This window comes from Tachypleus tridentatus, chromosome 1, assembly GCF_004210375.1.
Source record: "Tachypleus tridentatus isolate NWPU-2018 chromosome 1, ASM421037v1, whole genome shotgun sequence".
Classification (NCBI taxonomy): Eukaryota; Metazoa; Arthropoda; class Merostomata; order Xiphosura; family Limulidae; genus Tachypleus; species Tachypleus tridentatus.
This window is the reverse complement of record NC_134825.1, coordinates 108,749,218-108,772,848: the sequence shown is the minus strand read 5'-3', so window position 1 is coordinate 108,772,848 and position 23,631 is coordinate 108,749,218. Positions and strand designations below refer to the sequence as shown.

The 23,631-nt window shown below is 33.4% G+C and overlaps 1 protein-coding gene across 6 annotated transcripts in view; it reads right to left on the bottom strand.

Moving 5' to 3' along the window:
* The window catches only part of LOC143257669 (meckelin), a 38,613-nt gene extending 20,289 nt beyond the window's left edge, over positions 1–18,324 (bottom strand). For 3 of the 6 annotated variants that reach the window (XR_013031978.1, XR_013031980.1, XR_013031981.1), the window contains exons 1-14: positions 18,060–18,324; positions 14,786–14,871; positions 13,222–13,312; positions 13,001–13,085; positions 12,406–12,472; positions 11,089–11,169; positions 9,920–9,985; positions 9,405–9,556; positions 7,711–7,813; positions 6,360–6,446; positions 6,092–6,157; positions 5,925–5,982; positions 5,032–5,124; positions 3,548–3,686 (exon numbers count right to left, since the gene is read on the bottom strand). Coding sequence is in view for 3 of the 6 variants with exons in the window: in XM_076516713.1 (XP_076372828.1) it covers positions 3,548–3,686; positions 5,032–5,124; positions 5,925–5,982; positions 6,092–6,157; positions 6,360–6,446; positions 7,711–7,813; positions 9,405–9,556; positions 9,920–9,985; positions 11,089–11,169; positions 12,406–12,472; positions 13,001–13,085; positions 13,222–13,312; positions 14,786–14,871; positions 18,060–18,249 (1,364 nt within the window). In the remaining 3 variants the exon portion in view is untranslated. The remainder of the gene's footprint in view (positions 1–3,547; positions 3,687–5,031; positions 5,125–5,924; positions 5,983–6,091; positions 6,158–6,359; positions 6,447–7,710; positions 7,814–9,404; positions 9,557–9,919; positions 9,986–11,088; positions 11,170–12,405; positions 12,473–13,000; positions 13,086–13,221; positions 13,313–14,785; positions 14,872–18,059) is intronic. The other 3 variants (XM_076516713.1, XM_076516718.1, XM_076516726.1) reach the window with 1 other exon arrangement.
* Positions 18,325–23,631: the final 5,307 nt, after the last annotated feature.

The window sequence follows — 23,631 nt, the reverse complement described above, 5'->3', positions numbered from 1 at the left end:
TAAGAGACCAGAGTAGCTATTACATACTAAATTTTGTTAGCAACAAATCCTCGAATGTAAACTTATGTAAAATATATGGATACCTTAAAAACATTAGTGAAAGTTATCAAAATAAATGAAAAGAGTAGACACACATTGGCTAAAAATAGTTTTGAAATATCACTTATTAAAATTTGTTTAAAATGTTAAGACAACTTTTGCTTTGTTAACATTATTAATCTTACAAGAACACGGGTATATAATTTCAATCAACACTAATCAGAGTTTATTGTAAACAATCTTTAGAAAAATTAGTCATGACAAAACACCTACATTTACCCAGATAAATGTACTTTCTTTTCCACTGTAAAATCAATAAGAATAACAATTACACTAAGAAGAGCCACCAAAACATCTTCATTAATACAGAAAGATAAATACAATTTTTATATTACATATTTGACAAGCAGAAAAAACTGTTTCCAAGTTAAGTAACTGCTATTAAACCTGGCAAGTATACCACTATTTTACTACAGAAATGTAGGGTTCTCACTTTTATCTGATTTATGGACTTAGCACATATCAAAGTTTTCCAGAAGACACTAATAATGGTGTCTCCTTTTAAAGAACAATGATTTATTGAGTAAAATCTTTATTAGTTCATAATTAGAACAACTTTGTTATCACACAAGTACTTCATATTCAGAAAACATTATTAATGTGATTTTTGTTTTTAATATACACTAGTATGTAACTTGTCCTTCAATTATTCAGAACTTTTACAAAACTCAGACAGATAAGCACACAGATTGTTGATCACTCAGTACAGTCTTTCTTCTAGCAGCTACTTGAGCAACTGTTAGTAAGTATCATGTTACTGGTTACTAACCCATAACCCCACTCTTGGTACATTGTTACTACCTCCCTAAATACCACTCACAATTACATGGGGATTTTCAATATTTAAAAACGAATTCACTTGGTTATTAATAACAGGAAAACAAGGACACAAAAACAAGCATTTTGTTTAACGAGCACTTTGACGATACAACATGTTTAGAAGAAATTAAAATGCTTCTCGATTTTTAATTTGTTCTGTAGGTGTTTAGTGGTAAATTGAAACTAGATAAGATATAGGGGTTACCCACAAAATTATTAAATGAAAAATGAGGGTAAGAATCACCAGTACCTTTCTTTTTATGAACCATAGATTGTTAACTCTTACTCAACTGATGCACTGATTAGATGCACCCTGTTGGGTTGTTTCATTTCATTTTTAACAAAAATTACTGGATGAAATTGTTTAAAATTTGAGAAGTATATTGTACAGGTTACATAGCAGTTATGAAAAATTACTTTGACAACTGATACTTGTATAAACTTGTCACTACAAAACACATGTGTTATTGTATTTTAAATAAAACTACTGCAAGAGATTGAAATTTGAGACAAACTTTCTTCAAACCCACATATGGTAAGTAACATAAATAGTTCATAACTAGTATAATATACATCAAACCATACTAAAAGGCACTCTGTTAAAGTTCATGATATGAGAACTTCATGCACATAAGGTTAAGGTAACATATACCTTTTGCATAGTGTTATATTGGATTTCAGCCTTTTAATAAAAAAAAAAACATTTTTGTACTAAGTTTTTGTACGAAAATAAATTGGAATAGGTACAGGGACATATTTTGGCATGTCATGCTTTACATTTAGCCCTGAAGATAATTTGCACGTGTTTGATAACACAATTGAATTCTCCTGAAATCAGACTTTGATGTGAAGAATTAGTCTGAACAAAGGAAAACTGAAAATTAAGTCAAGGTCAAACTGTGACACTAACGAGTAAAACACAAGTTAGAGTAACTCATTCATGGCTGTTTATTAAAAGCCAAAGCTCTTACCAACTTCAGATTAGTAAACACTAGAGATACACTAATATTTACATCAACTGTAAAGTCTACAGTATCAAGAGACGTAAAGAGTTAATAAAAACAATGAGTGTATTAATTACCAGAATTTGAGAAAAACGTGCTTGGAAATTAGGCACAAAGTTGTCACTTCAAGGGTTTTTGTCTAGTTGGAAAAGTTAGATAACTTTATCATATTTCTAGGTAATTAAAGGGTATATGCTACATTATGAGTTTTCTTTCTGGAAGATGTTGCACTTATAAATAAAATATTTAACTCTTTTGCCCCAGCACTACTACTGTATTTCTTTGTGCACATGGTACTGTATCACATTAAGAATTAAACCACATTAATATTAACATACTTCTATGAAATTAATGTTATAACTTATGTTATGATCAAAGTTATCTATGTCATAATTGTTTCAAAAACAGTTAAACTGTGTTTTTACATTTATATTTTAGTTAATTATGTGTTACTTGAAAGGTTTAATGATTTTTATAAGTTTAACTTGTTGCCTTCATTATAAAAGTGTATGAACACGATGGTGTCACTTGTGTACACAAAACAAGACTCTGAATGTATAATAACAATAAATCCCCACAAACATCTGTTGATATACTGGCAAAGAACTAGAAATGAAAATTTTAAACAACTATAGATGAACAGATAAAGATGTGAATCTATGAATAGTAAAAAAAACACGTTTCAAAACCATCACGAACTAAACGATAAGTGCGTACACTCCCGTTTCTTAACTGAACTAAACGGCGTGCGTATATACCCGTTTATTAACTGAACTAAACGGCGTGCGTATATACCCGTTTCTTAACTGAACTAAACGGCGTGCGTATATACCCGTTTCTTAACTGAACTAAACGGCGTGCGTATATACCCGTTTCTTAACTGAACTAAACGGCGTGCGTATATACCCGTTTCTTAACTGAAGTAAACAGCGTGTGTATATTCACATTTCTTAACTGAACTAAACGGCGTGTGTATATTCACATTTAATTCTAAACCTTTCATTACAATGTACATTGATAATAATAGGAAGTGTAAGTGATATAATAGAAAAAATGAAATAAAAACATTTACCTTAAACGTTTGATATTTCTTTAGTAGGTTCTAGAGATTACACAAACTGTAAGATAATAAATAGTATTTCTTGTTATCCTTCATATACAATCACCTTGTAGGTGAACTATTCAGAGTCCAAGTGTAAATAACTAGATTAAATAACAATTTGTTTAAACTGTTTAGAAACAGTACAAAAATAAAATTTTTTCTTAACCTACACACTTTTAGGAATGTTTTGGTCAACTTTTAAACAATTTCATCCTCTAATTTTATTTTAGAAATGAAATATTATGAGAGCAACTTTACCTAATAATAAAATTAGAAGCTGGGAACCATATACTTAATAATATTTAATTATTACAGACCAATGGCTGTTGTGTAAAATCTTTTATCTGATTTTTGAAACTAGTTTTCAATAAAACAAATCATCTGCTGTAAGATGAAAACCCACATCTTCAAATTATTTATTTAAATGGAACTTTAAATCATTTGTGCCTCAAATAACTGGAGAATGGAAGACTGCTGTTGTCTACACTGCTGTTAAAACTGGTCGAAACAAGAGAAAACTTACGAGAGAGAAATATCTTTAGCATAACGAAAAACAGTGGCAGTAGGTTTCCTCTTAATAGATTTCTTCCTTGCTTCAATAGCAGTCACTGGGTCTGTCAGAAATATCCTTCTTACTAGCTGCCACTTTGAGATGTCCTTTCCTACAATAACAAAATATGTTCACTTTCTCTGGATCACAGGTATTTAAAAAAATACCATCCTGAGAAGTAGGAAAAACACACACCACAAAAAAATGAAGTTAAGCAGACACTTTAATGTTCACAAAGATTTTTGTGGAATGTTCTTCTTGGGGCAAAATAAAACTTGTGTTTAGTATAAAATACCATTGTGAACATCAAGACATCTATTTAACATTAGCCATTTTTTCTGTGGTACAGCAATTTCTTTTTTAGTAAATTAATTATTTTACTAATATTGACATAATCAATCTACATAAATGTATAATGATCTGTCCCCCAAGAAAAGTTTGTTTTTTTTTAATTTTGCACAAAGCTACACAATGGCTATCTGTACTAGCTGTCCTTAATATAGCAGAGAAAGACTACAGTGAAGACAGCTAGTCATCTACACCCACTGCCAACTCTTGGGCTACTCTTTTGCCAACAAGTAGTGAGATTGACTGTCACATTATAACACCCCCACAGCTGAGAGAGTGAGCAAGTCTGGTGCTACGAGTAATCAAACTCACAACCCTCAAATTATAATTCGAGTGCTCAAAACGTGTTTTTATGTGTATATAGAATCTTTCAAAACTGCAGAAAACAAAGTTCTGGCATTTTTACTGAGTTTGTACTAAAACGTAATCTAGATTTGTTACCACTGTTCTGTAATTCTTAAAATATTACCTTCTAATATTTCTGTATAACCAACACTGATTACAAACAACCTTGATTTTTTAACCTGCTTATATAGCATCACTACACAGCTCAGTTTAACTGTTCCTTGAAGCTTCAGCTGGTTATTTTACATATCAGACACTTGGAGAATTGTGTCATCAACAATGTGTTATAAGTAAAGATACTCATTAGAATATAACTTTGCCAGGCTTTTCAACAACCACTTACAAAGCACAGAAGTGTGAAACAAAAACCTTTTTATAGAGCCAGCAACAACTTTTTGAAATTAATACTGTTTTCTTTTGTTAACACATGGCTACACAACACACTATTAGCACTAAGTGCACTTGAAAATACCAACTGCAGGGTTTAATGTAAAACTTAACCATTGTCCCACCAGGGGATATATTAATAACCGATTAAAGTAAACCTAGAAGTGTAAAGTGCCAAAAGAGAGAAAAACTCTTTTCATTTATATTTTTCTTAACTAGTTTAAGGATATAAAACATGAATTTCAATAAAAGTGATTTTCAAACATCTGGCCATAATTTACTTTACTAGTTTTTTCTCAAAAATGTTAAATGTTAAGAAGTTGTCTTCAACTTAAGTTTTTTTACATAAAGGTTGCTTAATGAAAACATGCGATTACCTTTGTTCACATAATCTCCATTTTTCATCAGACTAGAAACAAGAACAGGTACTGGATAAAGCTGGGATTTGTTATTCTGTTCACTTACTAAATCTGATTAGAGTGAAGGTTTGTTTTATTTAAACACAAGTTTAAATCTAATATTATATTAGGTACTCATTTTAGAGATCATAAGACCAGGAAACTTGTTAGCATTATGCTATCTGAAGTTTGATTACCACTGGCTGATACTGATTCATAATAAATACTGTTTACTACTGGTATAATCTGTACATTCTAATAGCAAAATCTGGATTTTGGCAAATAAGTCCATATATTTGAAGTTGATGCAAAAACATGCAACAAATGCGAAGTCATTCATGATAACGAGAAACCCACTTGAAGTAAAAAAATGTATCTCAAGACGGCTGGTATGGGTATTAAAACTTTTATTACAATAATATAGAGAACAGTAATTTTGACCTTCTTAGGTCATCTTCAGGTTAACTAAGAGAGTTTGTAACTGATCATTGCAAGGCACGTCTTAGGGATGCCCCCTACAATCCTGTACACCTTTTAAACTCTTGTTCCTAAGATGTGCCTGGCAACAGTCACTAACAAACTCTCTTTGTTGACCTGAAGATGACCTAAGAAGGTTAAAACTGTTGTTCTTTACATTATTGTAATAAAAGTTTTAATACCCATACCAGCCGTCTTGAGATACAAATACTTAGTATTCTCTTATCATACTTTTAACTGTCACATTTATCACAGTATCGTTACTTCTAACTTTCTACATGTAAAACTAGCTAGATATTTTTATTGGACTTAAAACTAATACATTTGAATTGATATTTTAAAATCTAGTGTAACTATTTTGCTCTATTTAGTAGCTAAGCCTACTCAAAGGATACACAAATCATAAATTATCAACTCCGAGGAATCCCAGAATTCTTGAAGTTTCCTTTTGCACTGTAAAGATAGGATATTAAGATATACTGATATATAAAAAGTAGTCAATATCTGCTTTTTCAAAAGTAATATTATTATACAATCCAAGAAACAAAGAAAGAATACTTACACTGTGTTTATATATTGTTCCAAAAGTAAAAGCTGACTTCAATTTGGTAGGAGTTTCAGAGCACAACTGTAATGCAAGACGTTAACATTTTTAATAATGTCTTAAAGTAAACAGATCAAGTTAACCTTATCAGTGGACTGTACTAATTTTGTTTACAACATTATATTACCTGATAATGTGTGTACTGTAGAAAAAACATTAACAAGTAAACTGGAATACACATGACCCCAGATTATTAACATGTGAACTGGATCACTTGTATACTTACCTGTCTGACTGTTTCTTGAAATGGAAGAAATCCAAGGAATGTCCCATTAAGATGGAATGCAGCAGTTGTGATGTTTAACCTGGATGACTGGATTTAAAACATGCACATTCACTTCATATGTTCATAAAATTATATATTTTAATATATAATTTATATATAACTTTATATAACGTTACTTTATAAACAGTTCATTGTTAAAAAACATAACAGTAACTCACATATGAATAACAGCTTTTATAGTTTGGTTAAACCATCACCGGCTATCCAGGCACTTGATGGGTGTCAACAGTGAACAAGCAATCAAAATGGTTTGGATGTTCTGAATTTCTCATAAAGCTACTTTAGGACTATGTGCAATACCCCATCTTTAATATAACAGGGAAAGACTGGAAGTAAGGCTTGTCAACACCACCAACAACAACTCTTAGGCTACTCTTGTACCAGCAAATATTGAGATTTACAATCATATTATAATGTTCTCAGATATAAAAATCAAAGAGAAAGTATGTTCAAAGACTGTGATATGAACATATAATCACAGACTACAAGTTGAGTGCCCTAACCACAAGTTCATTCCAGGCCTGCACCATGAACACTAAAAACTTGTAACACAACAAACTGAAAACAAATTTTTAATTTAAAATAAGCAAACATATTTTTATTGTTTTTGCAACAGAAATTTGAGAACCATGGATACTGATTTCATAGCTCGTGAATAATTTTCCAAAATGTATGGGTGCCCACACATATACACAAACTTGGAAACAAAAATGTAATTACCATGTTTTATTTTCAACCTAGAAAACACTATTATTGTAATATTAAAATACACTGCTAACAACAAAAGATAATTACAGTAATTTTATTTTCAACCTACAAAATAGTACTGTAATATTAAAATACACTGACAACAGTAAAGGTCATAGTTAATTATTTGTCAATTTTTTTCTGTAAACATAGAAAACAGTGTATATAATGACAATAAAATACTGTTTTATAAAAACAAACAAAAATAAAATAGCAAACAACACCTCTTGGGCCTTTCTTCATAAGTTTAATGATGACTCGATAACTGGACAAAACCTATCAAGTTTCTTCTTACTGTGTATCAGATTATATTATGTTCATGATACTTCACACATGAAAAACAATTACACTAGAGAATCCAAACTCATTAAAACTGTTTTCCTTATATCACAGTGCACTTAAGCTCAACATCTGTGAAACTATCTATTAGTGGAAGTTTGTGATTTATGATTAAAATGTTAAAAAAATAGAATTCTTTCTAAAAGTTTTTTTTTCTTTTCATTAAAAATAATTTAAAAAATACAAATTTATCAAAGATACTTACTGGTAATAATGGATTTAAAGAAAACTGGTTGGGAACATTGGTTCGATAGAGTTCACTCTTTGCTTCATTCTCAAGATAATACAGCCACGGAGAATTCTGAGGCCTAAAAAAATCAGTTATTACTTTACAGAAGTTTCCAGAAACCTAGAACAAATCATAGCAAATGAAAACAAATGGATAAGAAACAACTTATTTTTAAGTAAAGTTTACTTGTTTCTTTTCTTTGTAAGTACTGGTGTAAATAAAACATTTAGTTAAAGTGCAGCTAGGACTAAACGTACAAAATCACAAAGTAACAGTAAGGTTACTTTTTGATTTTCAAAGCTTACTAATAAACATTTCCAAAACTCCACAAGTTTGTTTAATAGGGAAATAATACAAAATAGCCTAATTTCTCTCCCCATAGACTCAGTTGAATCACCCAAGTTTGTGGTCCCAAGCTGACCTTCATAGTTACCATACCATTAAGTCTGATATGTTTTGTGTATTGTCACAATATTTTATAGGATTTCAGTAACCATTAAGGGTTATTTTTAGAGCAAAAATCAAATTCTTAATAAAATATTTTCACTGAACATTTAACATGTCAAGACCGAGTGCTCCAAGTGAAAAAAGATTTATGTTTAGAAGTACTTTTCTTAATCTGAAAAAATCTCAAATTCTGTTCACGTAATCTGTAAATCTTTAAAGCATGGATATCAAGAGAGAAAATGTAATAATTCTCACCCTTTGTGAAAATCCAGGATGTGTGTTTTAAATGTTATATTAGAAAATTAAGTTTATAAATTATTAAAACTTGGATTATGAGTTATGTTTTATGTCAATATACTGTGTACCTCGAGAAGAGCATACTGTAATACCTACACTGTGCACCTCGCGAAGAGCATACCGTAGTACACTGTGTACCTCGAGGAGAGCATACCGTAATTCGTTGTGTACCTCGAGGAGAGCATACAGTAATACGTTGTGTACCTCGAGGAGAGCATACCGTAATTCGTTGTGTGCCTCGAGGAGAGCATACCGTAATACATTGTGTACCTCGAGGAGAGTAATGTAATTAAAGTTTTGAACGTAACTCACTAAAACCTCACACCATGGACTAAAAGATGTCATTGACAAACATATTAAGCACTAAACTGTTCATAAAATCAAAGTACAGCAAGTCTTTGGAATATAATAAAAATAATTGCTAATTAATCTTTTCTGTATTTAATTTGTTTTAAATAAAAACTGTTTATATTGAAAATATTTTTAATTCTGAAAATAAGATCTTCATAAAACCTTGTAGTAATTTTGAAGGAAACAAAACCATCTCAAATCTTGCTTATGATTTAACCTTCAACTGGTAAAGTATTTGTATCATGGGGTTAAAATAACCCATATGTAACTACAAAAATACTGTTTTTATCATAGGGTGGGGCAAAAATGACCTACAAATAACAAACAAATGATGAAAACAACAAGACAGACAACTGTCACATGACATCCACTCTATTCAACACTCAAGAACTGATTGGAAAAAAAGAGTACTGAAACTATCAGATAGAAAGCAGCACTAGCCGAGTTGGAAATACCAATGTGGACCTCACCCTACAAGTTGAGGGTTAAATATAACAATCTAGTAAATTAACAAAATAAGTAAATTTCAAGACAGCAATATTATTTTCACATCACTGGTGATGTTTCACACATACCACTGAATCACCAGCCCGTGGTCATCAGTTGTCATGTCAAGATACACCGAGCAGGCATCCTTATCTGTCCCACTGTTGTAGTTATCCATGTAGTAGTGAAGAACAACACAAAAGTTACCCAAAAGTTGACAAGCTGTACCGTTCTGTTTAACCTAGTGACGACAGCATAATTCAAGTAACTGTTGTAAAAGTTAACACACGATACATTAATCTATGATGAAAGTTACAAGTTGTGAAAGATAATACTGTCGAAAATAAAATGTAATTTTTGAATCACAATTACTACCAGTTCTTTCTCTCTTTGTTTTTGATTCATAAAATCCAATTTAAAGTTACCAGAAAGATTAATAGTGGTTTTATCTATTAATATCTAACACAGTTTAAAGTTTTCTAAAACAACACTGAACTCTTAAGAAACATTATGTGCTAAATAATTAATTGAATAAAAGCATTCTAAATAACTTCCAACTAATAACAACTTTATTACTAAACATGTCTTATGTAAAATAACTTACTTTACAATTGTAGATTGCTGCTTGGATATGATCAACAAAAAATGAAGATGTCAACGTTTCTTCATGCTGTTAAAAAATACATAAAGAAAATTGAATGACACAAATAAGGTGTTTCATAATCCTGTTTAAAGTGTACCACGGATAATGAATTCACATTATAATTAAACAGATTATAACACAAGATACAACTGTAAAACAGTTAATATGTACTCTAGTTCTCTCTAAATCTTCCTTAATAAATGAAAATCACACATACTTATTGAACACTGTTGTTCTAGTGGATGCTGATAACAAGGACGGGGGTGATGGGTATTATCTCCTAGTGGATTCTGATAACAAGGACGGGTTTGAGGGGTATTAACTCCTAGTGGATGCTGATAACAAGGACGGGTTTGAGGGGTATTAACTCCTAGTGGATGCTGATAACAAGGACGGGTTTGAGGGGTATTAACTCCTAGTGGATGCTGATAACAAGGACGGGGTTGAGGGGTATTAACTCCTAGTGGATGCTGATAACAAGGACGGGGTTGAGGGGTATTAACTCCTAGTGGATGCTGATAACAAGGACAGGGGTGAGGGGTATTAGCTTCTAGTGGGTGCTGATAACAAGGACGGGGGTGAGGGGTATTAGCTTCTAGTGGATGCTGATAACAAGGACAGGGGTGAGGGGTGTTAGCTTCTAGAAAAGCTATGTGTAAGAGCAGAAACTAAAATTGTTTGTACCGAATCACACTTGAAATTGACACTCTTTGGCAGAAAGCGAGTATTACACATTTTAATATACACACAAGAAAACACTTAGCAAGTCCAGGGTAATGAAACATTTACAGACTACATCATACATATGAACTTCTACCAGTCTAGTTCCAGAAGGAAGACTGTTAGGTGATACATATGGACTTCTACCAGTCTAGTTCCAGATGGAAGACTTAGGTGATACATATGGACTTCTACCAGTCTAGTTCCAGATGGAAGACTGTTAGATGATAGCAGATCTTAAGTTTATAACAATAATTAATCATACTACCTAAAGTTTTAAAGCGAACCATAAGAAGTACAACAAAACATTCGTGAACTTACACTGCAACTTGTATACAGTTGCAATACAATATACAAATTTACATTACATTCTCCATACTTTCTACATTCCAATTCAAATATATACACACCTTGTACCTGACAGTAAAGAGTGATGGTGTGGTTGGTGGAAGTTCTGAGGTTGGTATGCACATACCTCCTACCTCTGCATACTGTAAGTAAAATCCACAGACATAATCATACACAGTTATTTAAAAGTCTGTAAAAACAAAAATTAATAAAATATCTTGATAAGATTGGAAACATGAATATCAGAGTCAGTTGAAGTTTAAGGTCAGAAGGTCACAACACATTTTGAGAAGAATAACATTATTACTCGTTCCTTCAGATGTGGTCATCTGTTGGAACATATAGTACCATATTATCATACACCTACCTTCTATTAAACTTCTCCTATTTATACTTCCAATGATCTTGACTAAACCCCAGTTATAGTCACATGATATTGACTGTGAAAACTGTTGACTGTTGATTGGCTTGTGCTGCAGTGTTGTATTAATAATGATAAACAAGTAATATCTGTGTAAACTGACTTGTGATACAAACATCCTCAACACCCAAGTTTAGAGAAAAGTCAGAGTTAAGACTTTTTATTATTATTGCTTATGTATACATTACTCTCTAGATCAACCACCAAACGTGTGAACTGTCCCCTACTTCGTCTGTCTGGGTCCCCAACCCAACGTGTGAACTGTCCCCTACTGCGTCTGTCTGGGTCCCCAACCCAACGTGTGAGCTGTCCTCTACTGCGTCTGTCTGGGTCCCCAACCCAACGTGTGAGCTGTCCCCTATTGCGTCTGTCTGGGTCCCCAACCCAACGTGTGAGCTGTCCCCACTGCGTCTGTCTGGGTCCCCAACCCAACGTGTGAACTGTCCCCTACTGCGTCTGTCTGGGTCCCCAACCCAACGTGTGAACTGTCCCCTACTGCGTCTGTCTGGGACCCCCAACCCAACGTGTGAACTGTCCCCTACTGCGTCTGTCTGGGACCCCCACCCAATGTGTGAACTGTCTGCTACTGCATCTGTCTGGGTCCCCCACCCAATGTGTGAACTGTCTGCTACTGCATCTGTCCGGGTCCCCCACCCAATGTGTGAACTGTCCCCTACTGCATCTGGCTGGATCCCCCACCCAAAATGTGAACTGTCCCATACTACATCTGGCTGGGTACTCCACCCAACATGTGAACTGTCTTCTGTATTTCATACTTATGTGTTTTTTGGATCACTTGTTACTGAGTTTGGACTTAGTTGGACACAAACAAGATCATTATAACTTGTGACACCGAGGCTGGAAAAGATAAACAAAGCTTACCTCTGACACCGAGGCTGGAAAAGATAAACAAAGCTTACCTCTGACACAGAGGCTAAAAAAGATAAACAAAGCTTACCTCTTTTTGTGGACAAGTACAAGTGCCTCCACCAGCTACCAGGAAATCGTCTGCACATCGAACACAACTATATAAAAAATATTTAACTTTACATCTCAATATTTAGAGTAAAAACAAAAAAGATATGGCCCAAGTTTTGGTAGATTTATCCAGTTGGAAGTTTTAGTAAAATAATTAATGTTACTTGTAATTTATTCCTCAGTCCTGACTCAATATTAATAGTCTATCAGAGAAGTAAAACAGAAAAACCTTTCACAAGTTTCTGAATTGTATAAAAACAAGTTAAACAATAACAGAAATAAGTTCTTTAAACAAGCAGTCAAATGTAAATTATGAAATTTTAACTCCTTGACATATTTCAACAGAAATAGTTCGTCAATTTCTTCTAGTAGTTTTATGGCCAGAAAACACTAGGTCCCACTAGCTACAAGTTCCCATACTTAGGTAATATCTTAACACAAACTTAAAATTATAAATTGAAACCTCAAAATCAAGTAAAAAATACATCAAAATCTTAAAGTACACAAAATAACACATTCTACTGAAATGTAGAAAAGTTTAATTACCTTAAACACAATTGTATCTCATCCCTTACCGTGTTTTGGAGATGTCAGGCCATGTTTGAGGAGGACACGGTCTACAGAACTGGTCACCAAGTTTATCACCTTCAAACGTTTCTTCTGAAAACATCAAAACTTCATGAAACATTCAAATGATAACATACAAACTTTGTTTCCAGAAATAAAAACATAACTATTACAATCTGTACTTATTCTTCACTTGACAGATAAGACAAAACAACAACAAAAGGTTTACCTTTGATTCCATTACTACAAGATGAACAAGTTCCAGTAAAATTTCCAAAAGATTTACATGTAACACAATGCCAGCCATCAAGAGATGAGACCTAATAGATAAGATATATGATTAGCTTGAAGTAATATGATCAAGATGCTATTCCAAGGTTTAACAGTTTCATTTTGCACCTGTTCAACATTCTATTTCAGCTACTTCTGTTGTCCTATGTGAATTATGACAGAAAATAAACTTCCATCCATTACCACACTTATCCTGTAACATAATCTTGTATCAATCTTGTATGTGAAAGGGTCATTCTCTTAAGAAGCCAGTGTAATACAACCCCACAGGTTTACAAACTGTTTCACACGCACTGTGAAAGAGTCATTCCCTCAAGAAGCCAGTGTAATACAATCTCGTAGGTTTATAAACTGTTTCACACGCACTGTGAAAGAGTCATTCTCTTAAGAAGCCAGTGTAATACAATCTCGTAGGTTTATAAACTGTTTCACACGCACTGTTAAAGAGTCATTCTCTTAAAAAGCCAGTGTAATACAATCTCGTAGGTTTATAAACTGTTACACATGCACTGTGAAAGAGTCATTCTCTCAAGAAGCCAGTGTAATACAACCCTGCAGGTTTATAAAGTGTTTCACATGCACTGTTAAAGAGTCATTCCCTTAAGAACCCAGTGTAATACAATCTCAGAGGTTTACAAACTGTTTCACACGCACTGTGAAAGAGTCCTTCTCTTAAGAAGCCAGTGTAATACAATCTCGTAGGTTTATAAACTGTTTCACACGCACTGTGAAAGAGTCATTGTCTTAAGAAGCCAGTGTAATACAATCTCCTAGGTTTATAAGCTGTTTCACACGCACTGTGAAAGAGTCATTTCCTTAAGAACCCAGTGTAATGCAATCTCGTAGGTTTATAAACTGTTTCACATGCACTGTGAAAGAGTCATTCTTTTAAATAGCCAGTGTAATACAATCTCGTAGGTTTACAAACTGTTTCACATGCACTGTGAAAGAGTCATTCCCTTAAGAAGCCAGTGTAATATAATCTCATAGATTTATAAACTGTTTCACATGCACTGCGAAAGGGTCATTCCCTTAAGAAGCCAGTGTAATACAACCCCCCAGGTTTATAAACTGTTTCAAACTTTGGGAAATGGTCACTATTTTAAGGACCTCAGTAGTACATCCCAAGTCTTAGTATGACGTAATTATCATATTAAATCACACAGTGATCTATTTTATTTCATTCTAGTTATTTTAAATCTAGAGAAGAAATGCTAAAGTAGTGCAAGTTCTACTTTCAGTCAATACATAGATGTGTATTACTGTTAGAGCAGTAATCTAACATTAGGTGTCTGCCTCAGTGTGTGTAAACACAAACAGTCTTCCTGTCTATTAAGTGATGCAAAATAAACAAGTTACCTACTAAAGAGAAATGTGGGCTTTATTCTCTGTAATCAAAGAGATAAATATCAGAGCTTTCACATCCAGGAATGTCAACACCAAAACATACAAACAAGATATACATCTGAGAAAAGACAAACCTGGCAAAATAATAAACATACCTGACCTTCAGGACAAGGCTCACACTTAACATTTGTACCCTGTTGTATAACCAGCTTATGTTGAGGTTTACATGTGCAAGAAAGGCCTAAAAGAAAAAAGGTTAACTCGTTTAAAACTCTTCATTAATCCTACTTACATTTAAAAACACAAAAAGCTATACATACTATATATATATATATATATATATATATATTAATCTATAGAATATATTTATTTTTTTAACAACCATCATAAAAACCTATGTGTTGAATCAAACAAAATATTAGACACTAGTTATGATTCAACAGTTTATCGAATTTCATTTCTTATGCTGAATATCCTCTACAAATATGATGAACCTCAGGTTAAATGGATTTGTTAGATAAGTACCAGAACAGTTATTACAGGAACTCTTCTAACACAAAAACTTACATCAGTTGGTTTAGTACTAGAACTGTTACTACAGACATTCTTCTAACACAAAGACTTACATCGTTGGTTTAATACTAGAACTGTTACTGCAGACATTCTTCTAACACAAAGACACTCATCAGTTGGTTTCGTACTAGAACTGTTACTGCAGACATTCTTCTAACACAAAGAAACTCATCAGTTGGTTTAGTACTAGAACTGTTACTGCAGACATTCTTCTAACACAAAGACACTCATCAGTTGGTTTGTACTAGAACTGTTACAACAGACATTCTTCTAACACAAAGACTTACATCAGCTGGTTTAGTACTAGAACTGTTACTGCAAACATTCTTCTAACACAAAGACACTCATCAGTTGGTTTCGTACTAGAACTGTTACTGCAGACATTCTTCTAACACAAAGACTTACATCAGCTGGTTTCGTACTAAACTGTTACTGCAGACATTCTTCTAACACAAAGACTTACATCAGTTGGTTTAGTACTAAACTGTTACTGCAGACATTCTTCTAACACAAAGACTTACATCAGTTGGCTTGGTACTAAACTGTTACTGCAGATATTCTTCTAACACAAAGACTTACATCAGTTGGTTTACTACTGGAACTGTTACAACAGACATTCTTCTAACACAAAGACTCACATCAGTTGGTTTACTACTGGAACTGTTACAACAGACATTCTTCTAAAAGAAAGACTGACATCAGCTGGATTAGTACTAGAACTGTTACTGCAGACATTCTTCTAACACAAATACTTACATCAGCTGGTTTAGTACTAAACTGTTACTGCAGACATTCTTCTAACACAAATACTTACATCAGCTGGTTTAGTACTAGAACTGTTCTGCAGACATTCTTATAACACAAAGACTTACATAAGGAGGTTTAGTACTACAACTGTTACTGCAGACATTCTTCTAGCACAAAGACTTACATCAGCTGGATTAGTACTAGAACTGTTACTGCAGACATTCTTCTAACACAAAAACTTACATCAGTTGGTTTGGTACTAGAACTGTTACTACAGACATTCTTCTAACACAAAGACACTCATCAGCTGGTTTACTACTAGAACTGTTACTGCAGACATTCTTCTAAAAGAAAGACCGATATCAGCTGGATTAGTACTAGAACTGTTACTGCAGACATTCTTCTAACACAAAGACACTCATCAGTTGGTTTAGTACTAGACCTGTTACTACAGACATTCTTCTAACACAAAGACACTCATCAGTTGGTTTAGTACTAGAACTGTTACTGCAGACATTCTTCTAACACAAAGAAACTCATCAGTTGGTTTAGTACTAGAACTGTTACTGCAGACATTCTTCTAACACAAAGACACTCATCAGTTGGTTTAGTACTAGAACTGTTACTGCAGACATTCTTCTAACACAAAGACACTCATCAGTTGGTTTGTACTAGAACTGTTACTGCAGACATTCTTCTAACACAAAGACACTCGTCAGTTGGTTTGTACTAGAACTGTTACTGCAGACATTCTTCTAACACAAAGACACTCGTCAGTTGGTTTCGTACTAGAACTGTTACTGCAGACATTCTTCTAACACAAAGACACTCGTCAGTTGGTTTCGTACTAGAACTGTTACTGCAGACATTCTTCTAACACAAAGACTTACATCAGTTGGTTTCGTACTAGAACTGTTACTGCAGACATTCTTCTAACACAAAGACACTCATCAGCTGGTTTAGTACTAGAACTGTTACTGCAGACATTCTTCTAACACAAAGACACTCATCAGCTGGTTTAGTACTAAAACTGTTACTACAGACATTCTTCTAACACAAAGACTTACATGAGTTGGTGTAGTACTAAACTGTTACTGCAGACATTCTTATAACACAAAGACTTACATCAGGAGGTTTAATACTACAACTGTTACTGCAGACATTCTTCTAACACAAAGACTTACATCAGTTGGTTTAGTACTAGAACTGTTACTACAAACATTCTTCTAACACAAAGACTTACATCGTTGGTTTAATACTAGAACTGTTACTGCAGGCATTCTTCTAACACAAAGACTTTCATCAGTTGGTTTAGTTCTAGAACTGTTACTGCAGACATTCATCTAACACAAAGACTTACATCAGTTGGTTTACTACTGGAACTGTTTCTACAGACATTCATCTAACACAAAGACTTACATCAGCTGGTTTAGTACTAGAACTGTTACTGCAGACATTCTTCTAACACAAAGACTTACATCAGCTGGTTTAGTACTAGAACTGTTACTGCAGAAATTCTTCTAACACAAAAAACAACACAACTAGAATTGCACTGTACATAGAGTTTCTAAAAGCAAGTACACTAAGTAACTAAGTTAATATTTATATTATAATGAAGATTATAAAATATGTTATAACAATTAATGAATTAAAAAAATATTTGTAAATAAATATCCTATTTAAGCAAATAATATCCAAATTTCAAAAACGTGCGTTTGAGGTTAGTAAATATTTACTCTTAATTTGGCATACTTTCAGTAAAGAAAATCGTGAAACTTGAAGCTCTGTTGATTACAGAAAATGTAGGTTTTATTCTTGTAGCATCAGAACAATAAATAATAATTCTTAAACTGAAGGAAATTACACATCAGGCTGAATCACGTTTCCTTATATTCTTAAATCTTACGTAATCGACAATTATTTACACACATAAATATAAAAAAAAAAACAGAGTTAGAACCAGTTTGCTTTCGTGCTGTGAGATTGAGGTAAAATCGGTCTGAAACCTGTACATCACCGGCTTCAACCGGTTCCTAACACAAAGTGTCTCAGTTAGCTTCGTAAAAGTACCTAGAATTATGTACTAGCGTTAGCACTAATATTACAAACCATCACTCCCTTGTAAAAGAAAGTGAACTTCGTCATTATCACCGCCACATTTCTTGCATGACAGGCTCCCAGGATCAAAATATTCGTCATCTTGACAGGATTTCTTATTTTGGAATGGAATTATGTAACTAGTAAAGCATGAGTGAATAATGCAAAGCAAAATAAATAATGAAGTAAACACACTACACATTTCCCACTCTTTTCCTCACATAATAACCATCTTCGCTTTCACCGTCGCCTACTTGTACGTAACGCCCTCTCGTGGAAACTTTACTCGTTTCAAAGTTGTTTTTTTTATTTATTGATCATTACACAATCAATAGTCTAACATTCGCTATGCGCTAAGTTCGACAACTCCTGTCCTGCGCAAGCATATACATATATATATAAATGACCTATGTTTCAGACCAATGACAAAAGTGCTACGAAACCAAAACCTTATCGTTCTAAAAGTACAAGGTCTAGCCACTATATATATAGGTTTTTTTTATTTATCATAACAGTTTTGCTTGAGGAATAAAAGAACAAATAGAGTTAAAAGCAACTTAATGCTGTATAATAAATTTTCTCAAAAATCACTCTGTTTTTTTATCTTCTTCAAACAAATAATTTAAATATCCTAGTTATGTTGTAGCGTTGTATTTTCATTGAAGAGGTTGCTTAAAAGTATTTGCTGAAAATAATTCGAAGTCCAAGTAATTATAATAAAAAAAGCTTATTTTTACCCTTAACGTTAGACCTGGCATGACAAGGTGGTTAAGACGCTTCACTCACAATCTGAGGATCGCGAGTTCGAAACCCCTGTCCCACCAATCATGCTTGTACTTTCAGCCGTGTTGATGTCAAACTATTGAGGGTCAATCCCATTATTCGTTGGTAAAAGAGCAGCCAAGAGTCGACGGTGGTCGGTGATGACTAGTTGCCTTCCCTCTAGTATTTCGCTACTAAATTACAGACGGCTAACATAGATAGCCCACATGTAGTTTTGAGCGAAATTTAAAACAAACAAAACCTTAACTTTATTTCTAGCTGCCTTCTGTTGTATACAGAACAGGGTTACCACACTGTTATAACAATGTTTATATATCAGGGGACAAAACAGTAGTAAGGTTACAGACTAATGAAGCTCAAATCCAGTGTTCGATTACGTTCTATAAATTTGCACTAAAACAACAGCTTGTTCAGATGTATTGATGGGCCTGACATGATCAGGTGGTTAGAAGGCTCGAATTCCCATCCTACCAAATATGCTCGCCCTTTCAGTCGTATAGTCTTACGGTAAATACCACTATTCGTTGGTAAAAGAGTGACTCAAAAGTTGGCGGTAGGTAGTGATGACTAGCTGCCTTCCCTCTAGTCTTAACTCTGCGAAATTATGAACGACTGGCATAGACAGCCCTCGTGTAGCTTTGAGCAAATATTCAAAGTTTGCCCACCAGTAGCACATTGGTCTGTCTGTGGGCTTACAACGCTATAAACTGGGTTTCGATAACCAGGTTGAGAAGAGAACAGACTGTGTTTCTTTATAGGTAAGTGCAAACATAATATTAAAAATAACGATAAGATAATATCTGCCAGTGACAAACATATTAACTCAGTAGGGTCTTTCCATTTTTCTGAACACAGTAAATAAACTCAAGTTAACTGATATGTTTGTTTTTAGGCTACATATAAGTCTCTCTGAATATAACGCAGGTATTGAAACCTGATTTCCTGGCATTTAGTGTTACAAGTAATTCAGACTTACCATTGAGCCACCAAAGGGGTGACATCGATAAATAGTAACAATCAAATTGTTAAAAATATTAGCATAGTTTCAACAATGCGTTGAAACACTAGCGAGATTCAGTACACCACATGGAACTATAACAAATGGTTATAAGTAGTTACTTTCACGGAACACAATAATTACAAACTTCGAAATATGTTGGTTTGAAAAGGACACGTTCTTGTCAGTTTTCTTATAAAAACCAATTAAATTTCTCCAAATCTTGTAATTTGGTGGATATAATCCATGGATGCTCCAATGAGTCAGTAATTAGCTTCCTGATTGATAATGCTAACATCCATGGTTCCAGTCCCTGCGGTTGACAGAGCGTAAATAGTTCATTGTGTTGTTTCGCACTAAAAAAAATCAACACCCAATCAAATCACCCTCAAAATCTCGCCCCCTAGTGTCACAGCGTGCTTATGACACTAAAAACTGGGTTTCGTTACCCGTGGTGGGCATAGCACAGGTAGCCCATTGTGTAGTTTTTGTGCTTAACAGCAAACAAAACAAATTCAAAACCTCAATATCTGGGCTCAAACTTACAATTTCTGAAATCTTTGTTTAAATTATTATTTCGAGTACCCCTTATCTTATAACGTCAGTTTTAAACAAGTCAAACATGTGAGGCCACAAAACCCAGTGATTTCTTTCTCACTTTCCGAGCTCCTAGTAACGTCAGTTTTAAACAAGTCAAATATGTGAGGCCACAAAACCCAGTGATTTCTTTCTCACTTTCGGAGCTCCTAGTAACTCTCTTGAAATCATTTTTGTTCGATGTATTTCATGGGCTAAAGAAGTTACTGGTAAAATTTCATGTTGTTTTTGTCAAATTTTGTAGAAGTTCACAATCAGGTAAACATTCATGTCTGCAACTAGGTACAGTTTGGTTACAATCTATTTTGTCAGATACATATGTCTAACGCTAAAAACCGGGTTCAGATACCCGTTGTGAATAGAACATAGCTCTCCCACGGTGTAATTTTGTCCTAAAACAAACGTAAATAATTGAACGTCATCAGCTATTACTTCAGCTTGCGGATAGAAGGGTCGCGCTGTGTTGACCAAATTTGAATAAATTTATAATGTATTAAAAATATTAAATACATAATGAAAGTAAGTGGGGCGCTAAATGTACAGGACCACAATAATTGTTAGTTCGGCTTTGTCCACTGACATCTATCTGTCCCCAGTTTTGTTGTGGCACTGACCTTCTTATGAATAAGAGAATTAATCAAAACACTACTATCAAATAATTGTTTATTTTCTGATATATTTAATACATGGATTATTAACGCTCACATGAACTAACACAAATTATTTGGTTTATTAGCAGATAAGAAAGCAACTAACAATTGGCAACAGAACTGGCTTTCTGTAAACCATGCAACACCTCAAGATGGCGCTTCGGTTTTCCATTGCGCGTGATACTTTACACGTATAAAAGTTGTGATCCGTGGGTGAACCAAAAAAGTTTATATATTTTATCTATTTTTTATTAATACTGATATTTCTGCCTTATTTTGTCACGAGCTCGTCAGGAAATGTTAACAAAAGTGATTTGAAATTGAACATCCGATTTTTAGTAGAAAACAAAACTGAAACTTAAAGAGATGACAACGTAACTGCTTGTGAAGTACTTTTCAAATTATTGGACAGAAGCTTGGATTCGAAACTAGCAGGTTTGTGGACAACGATGTGCTATCATTATATCCAATCAAATATCATTAGTATAAACCAGAATGGAAGAGAAACCAAACAGCACAATGATTTCTTAAGTTAGCTACGATACACAATTAAGACAATTTCTATTATTCATTTTCCAACGTTTAAGTTCTAGTTAAACAGGGCTTTTAAATATTTAACTGTAATCTACAAAACACAGAGTTATGATAATAAAAGACAATAAATATATTTGGGTAATATAGTATATTATAAAGAGTGTTAATATTTTAACATTTGTGTTTCTGGTTGTATGATAATACTGTCAGTATATATATATATATATATCATTGTTGTCATCTGGGAAAAATATATGTACGTACTACTGGAAAATACAGAAACATGATGTAGAAATAATTATATATAAATACTACTGGAAAATACAGAAACATGATGTAGAATGGTTTATATATACACACACATACTACTGGAAAATACAGAAACATGATGTAGAAGTGGTTTATATACACACACACACACACTACTGGAAAATACAGAAACATGATGTAGAAATGGTTTATATACACACACACACACAACTGGAAAATTCAGAAACATGATGTAGAAATGGTTTATATAGACACACACACTACTGGAAAATTCAGAAACATGATGTAGAAATGGTTTATATAGACACACACACTACTGGAAAATTCAGAAACATGATGTAGAAATGGTTTATATACACACACACACACTACTGGAAAATACAGAAACATGATGTAGAAATGGTTTATATAGACACACACACTACTGGAAAATTCAGAAACATGATGTAGAAATGGTTTATATAGACACACAAACTACTGGAAAATACAGAAACATGATGTAGAAATAGTTTATATAGACACACACACTACTGGAAAATTCAGAAACATGATGTAGAAATGGTTTATATAGACACACACATACTACTGGAAAATACATAAACATGATGTAGAAATGGTTTATATAGACACACACACTACTGGAAAATTCAGAAACATGATGTAGAAATGGTTTATATATACACATACACTACTGGAAAATACAAAAATATGATGTAGAAATGGTTTATATAGACACACACACTACTGGAAAATTCAGAAACATGATGTAGAAATGGTTTATATATACACACACACTACTGGAAAAGTCAGAAACGTGATGTAGAAATGATTTATTTACACACACACACACACTACTGGAAACTTCAGAAACGTGATGTAGGAATGGTTTATACACACACACACACTACTGGAAAATACAGAAACATGATGTAGAAATTGTTTATATAGACACACACACTACTGGAAAATTCAGAAACATGATGTAGAAATGGTTTATATAGACACACACACTACTGGAAAATTCAGAAACATGATGTAGAAATGGTTTATATAGACACACACACTACTGGAAAATACAGAAACATGATGTAGAAATAGTTTATATAGACACACACACTACTGGAAAATTCAGAAACATGATGTAGAAATGGTTTATATATACACACACACTACTGGAAAAGTCAGAAACGTGATGTAGAAATGATTTATATACACACACACACACACTACTGGAAACTTCAGAAACATGATGTAGAAATGGTTTATATACACACACACACACTACTGGAAAATACAGAAACATGATGTAGAAATGGTTTATATACACACACACACTACTGGAAAATACAGAAACATGATGTAGAAATTGTTTATATAGACACACACACTACTGGAAAATTCAGAAACATTATTTAGAAATGGTTTATATAGACACACACACTACTGGAAAATTCAGAAACATGATGTAGAAATGGTTTATATAGACACACACACTACTGGAAAATTCAGAAACATGATGTAGAAATGGTTTATATACACACACACACACTACTGGAAAATACAGAAACATGATGTAGAAATGGTTTATATATACACACACACTACTGAAAAATACAGAAACATGATGTAGAAATGGTTTATATAGACACACATACTACTGGAAAATTCAGAAACATGATGTAGAAATGGTTTATATACACACACACAGACAACTGGAAAATACAGAAACATTATGTAGAAATGGTTTATATAC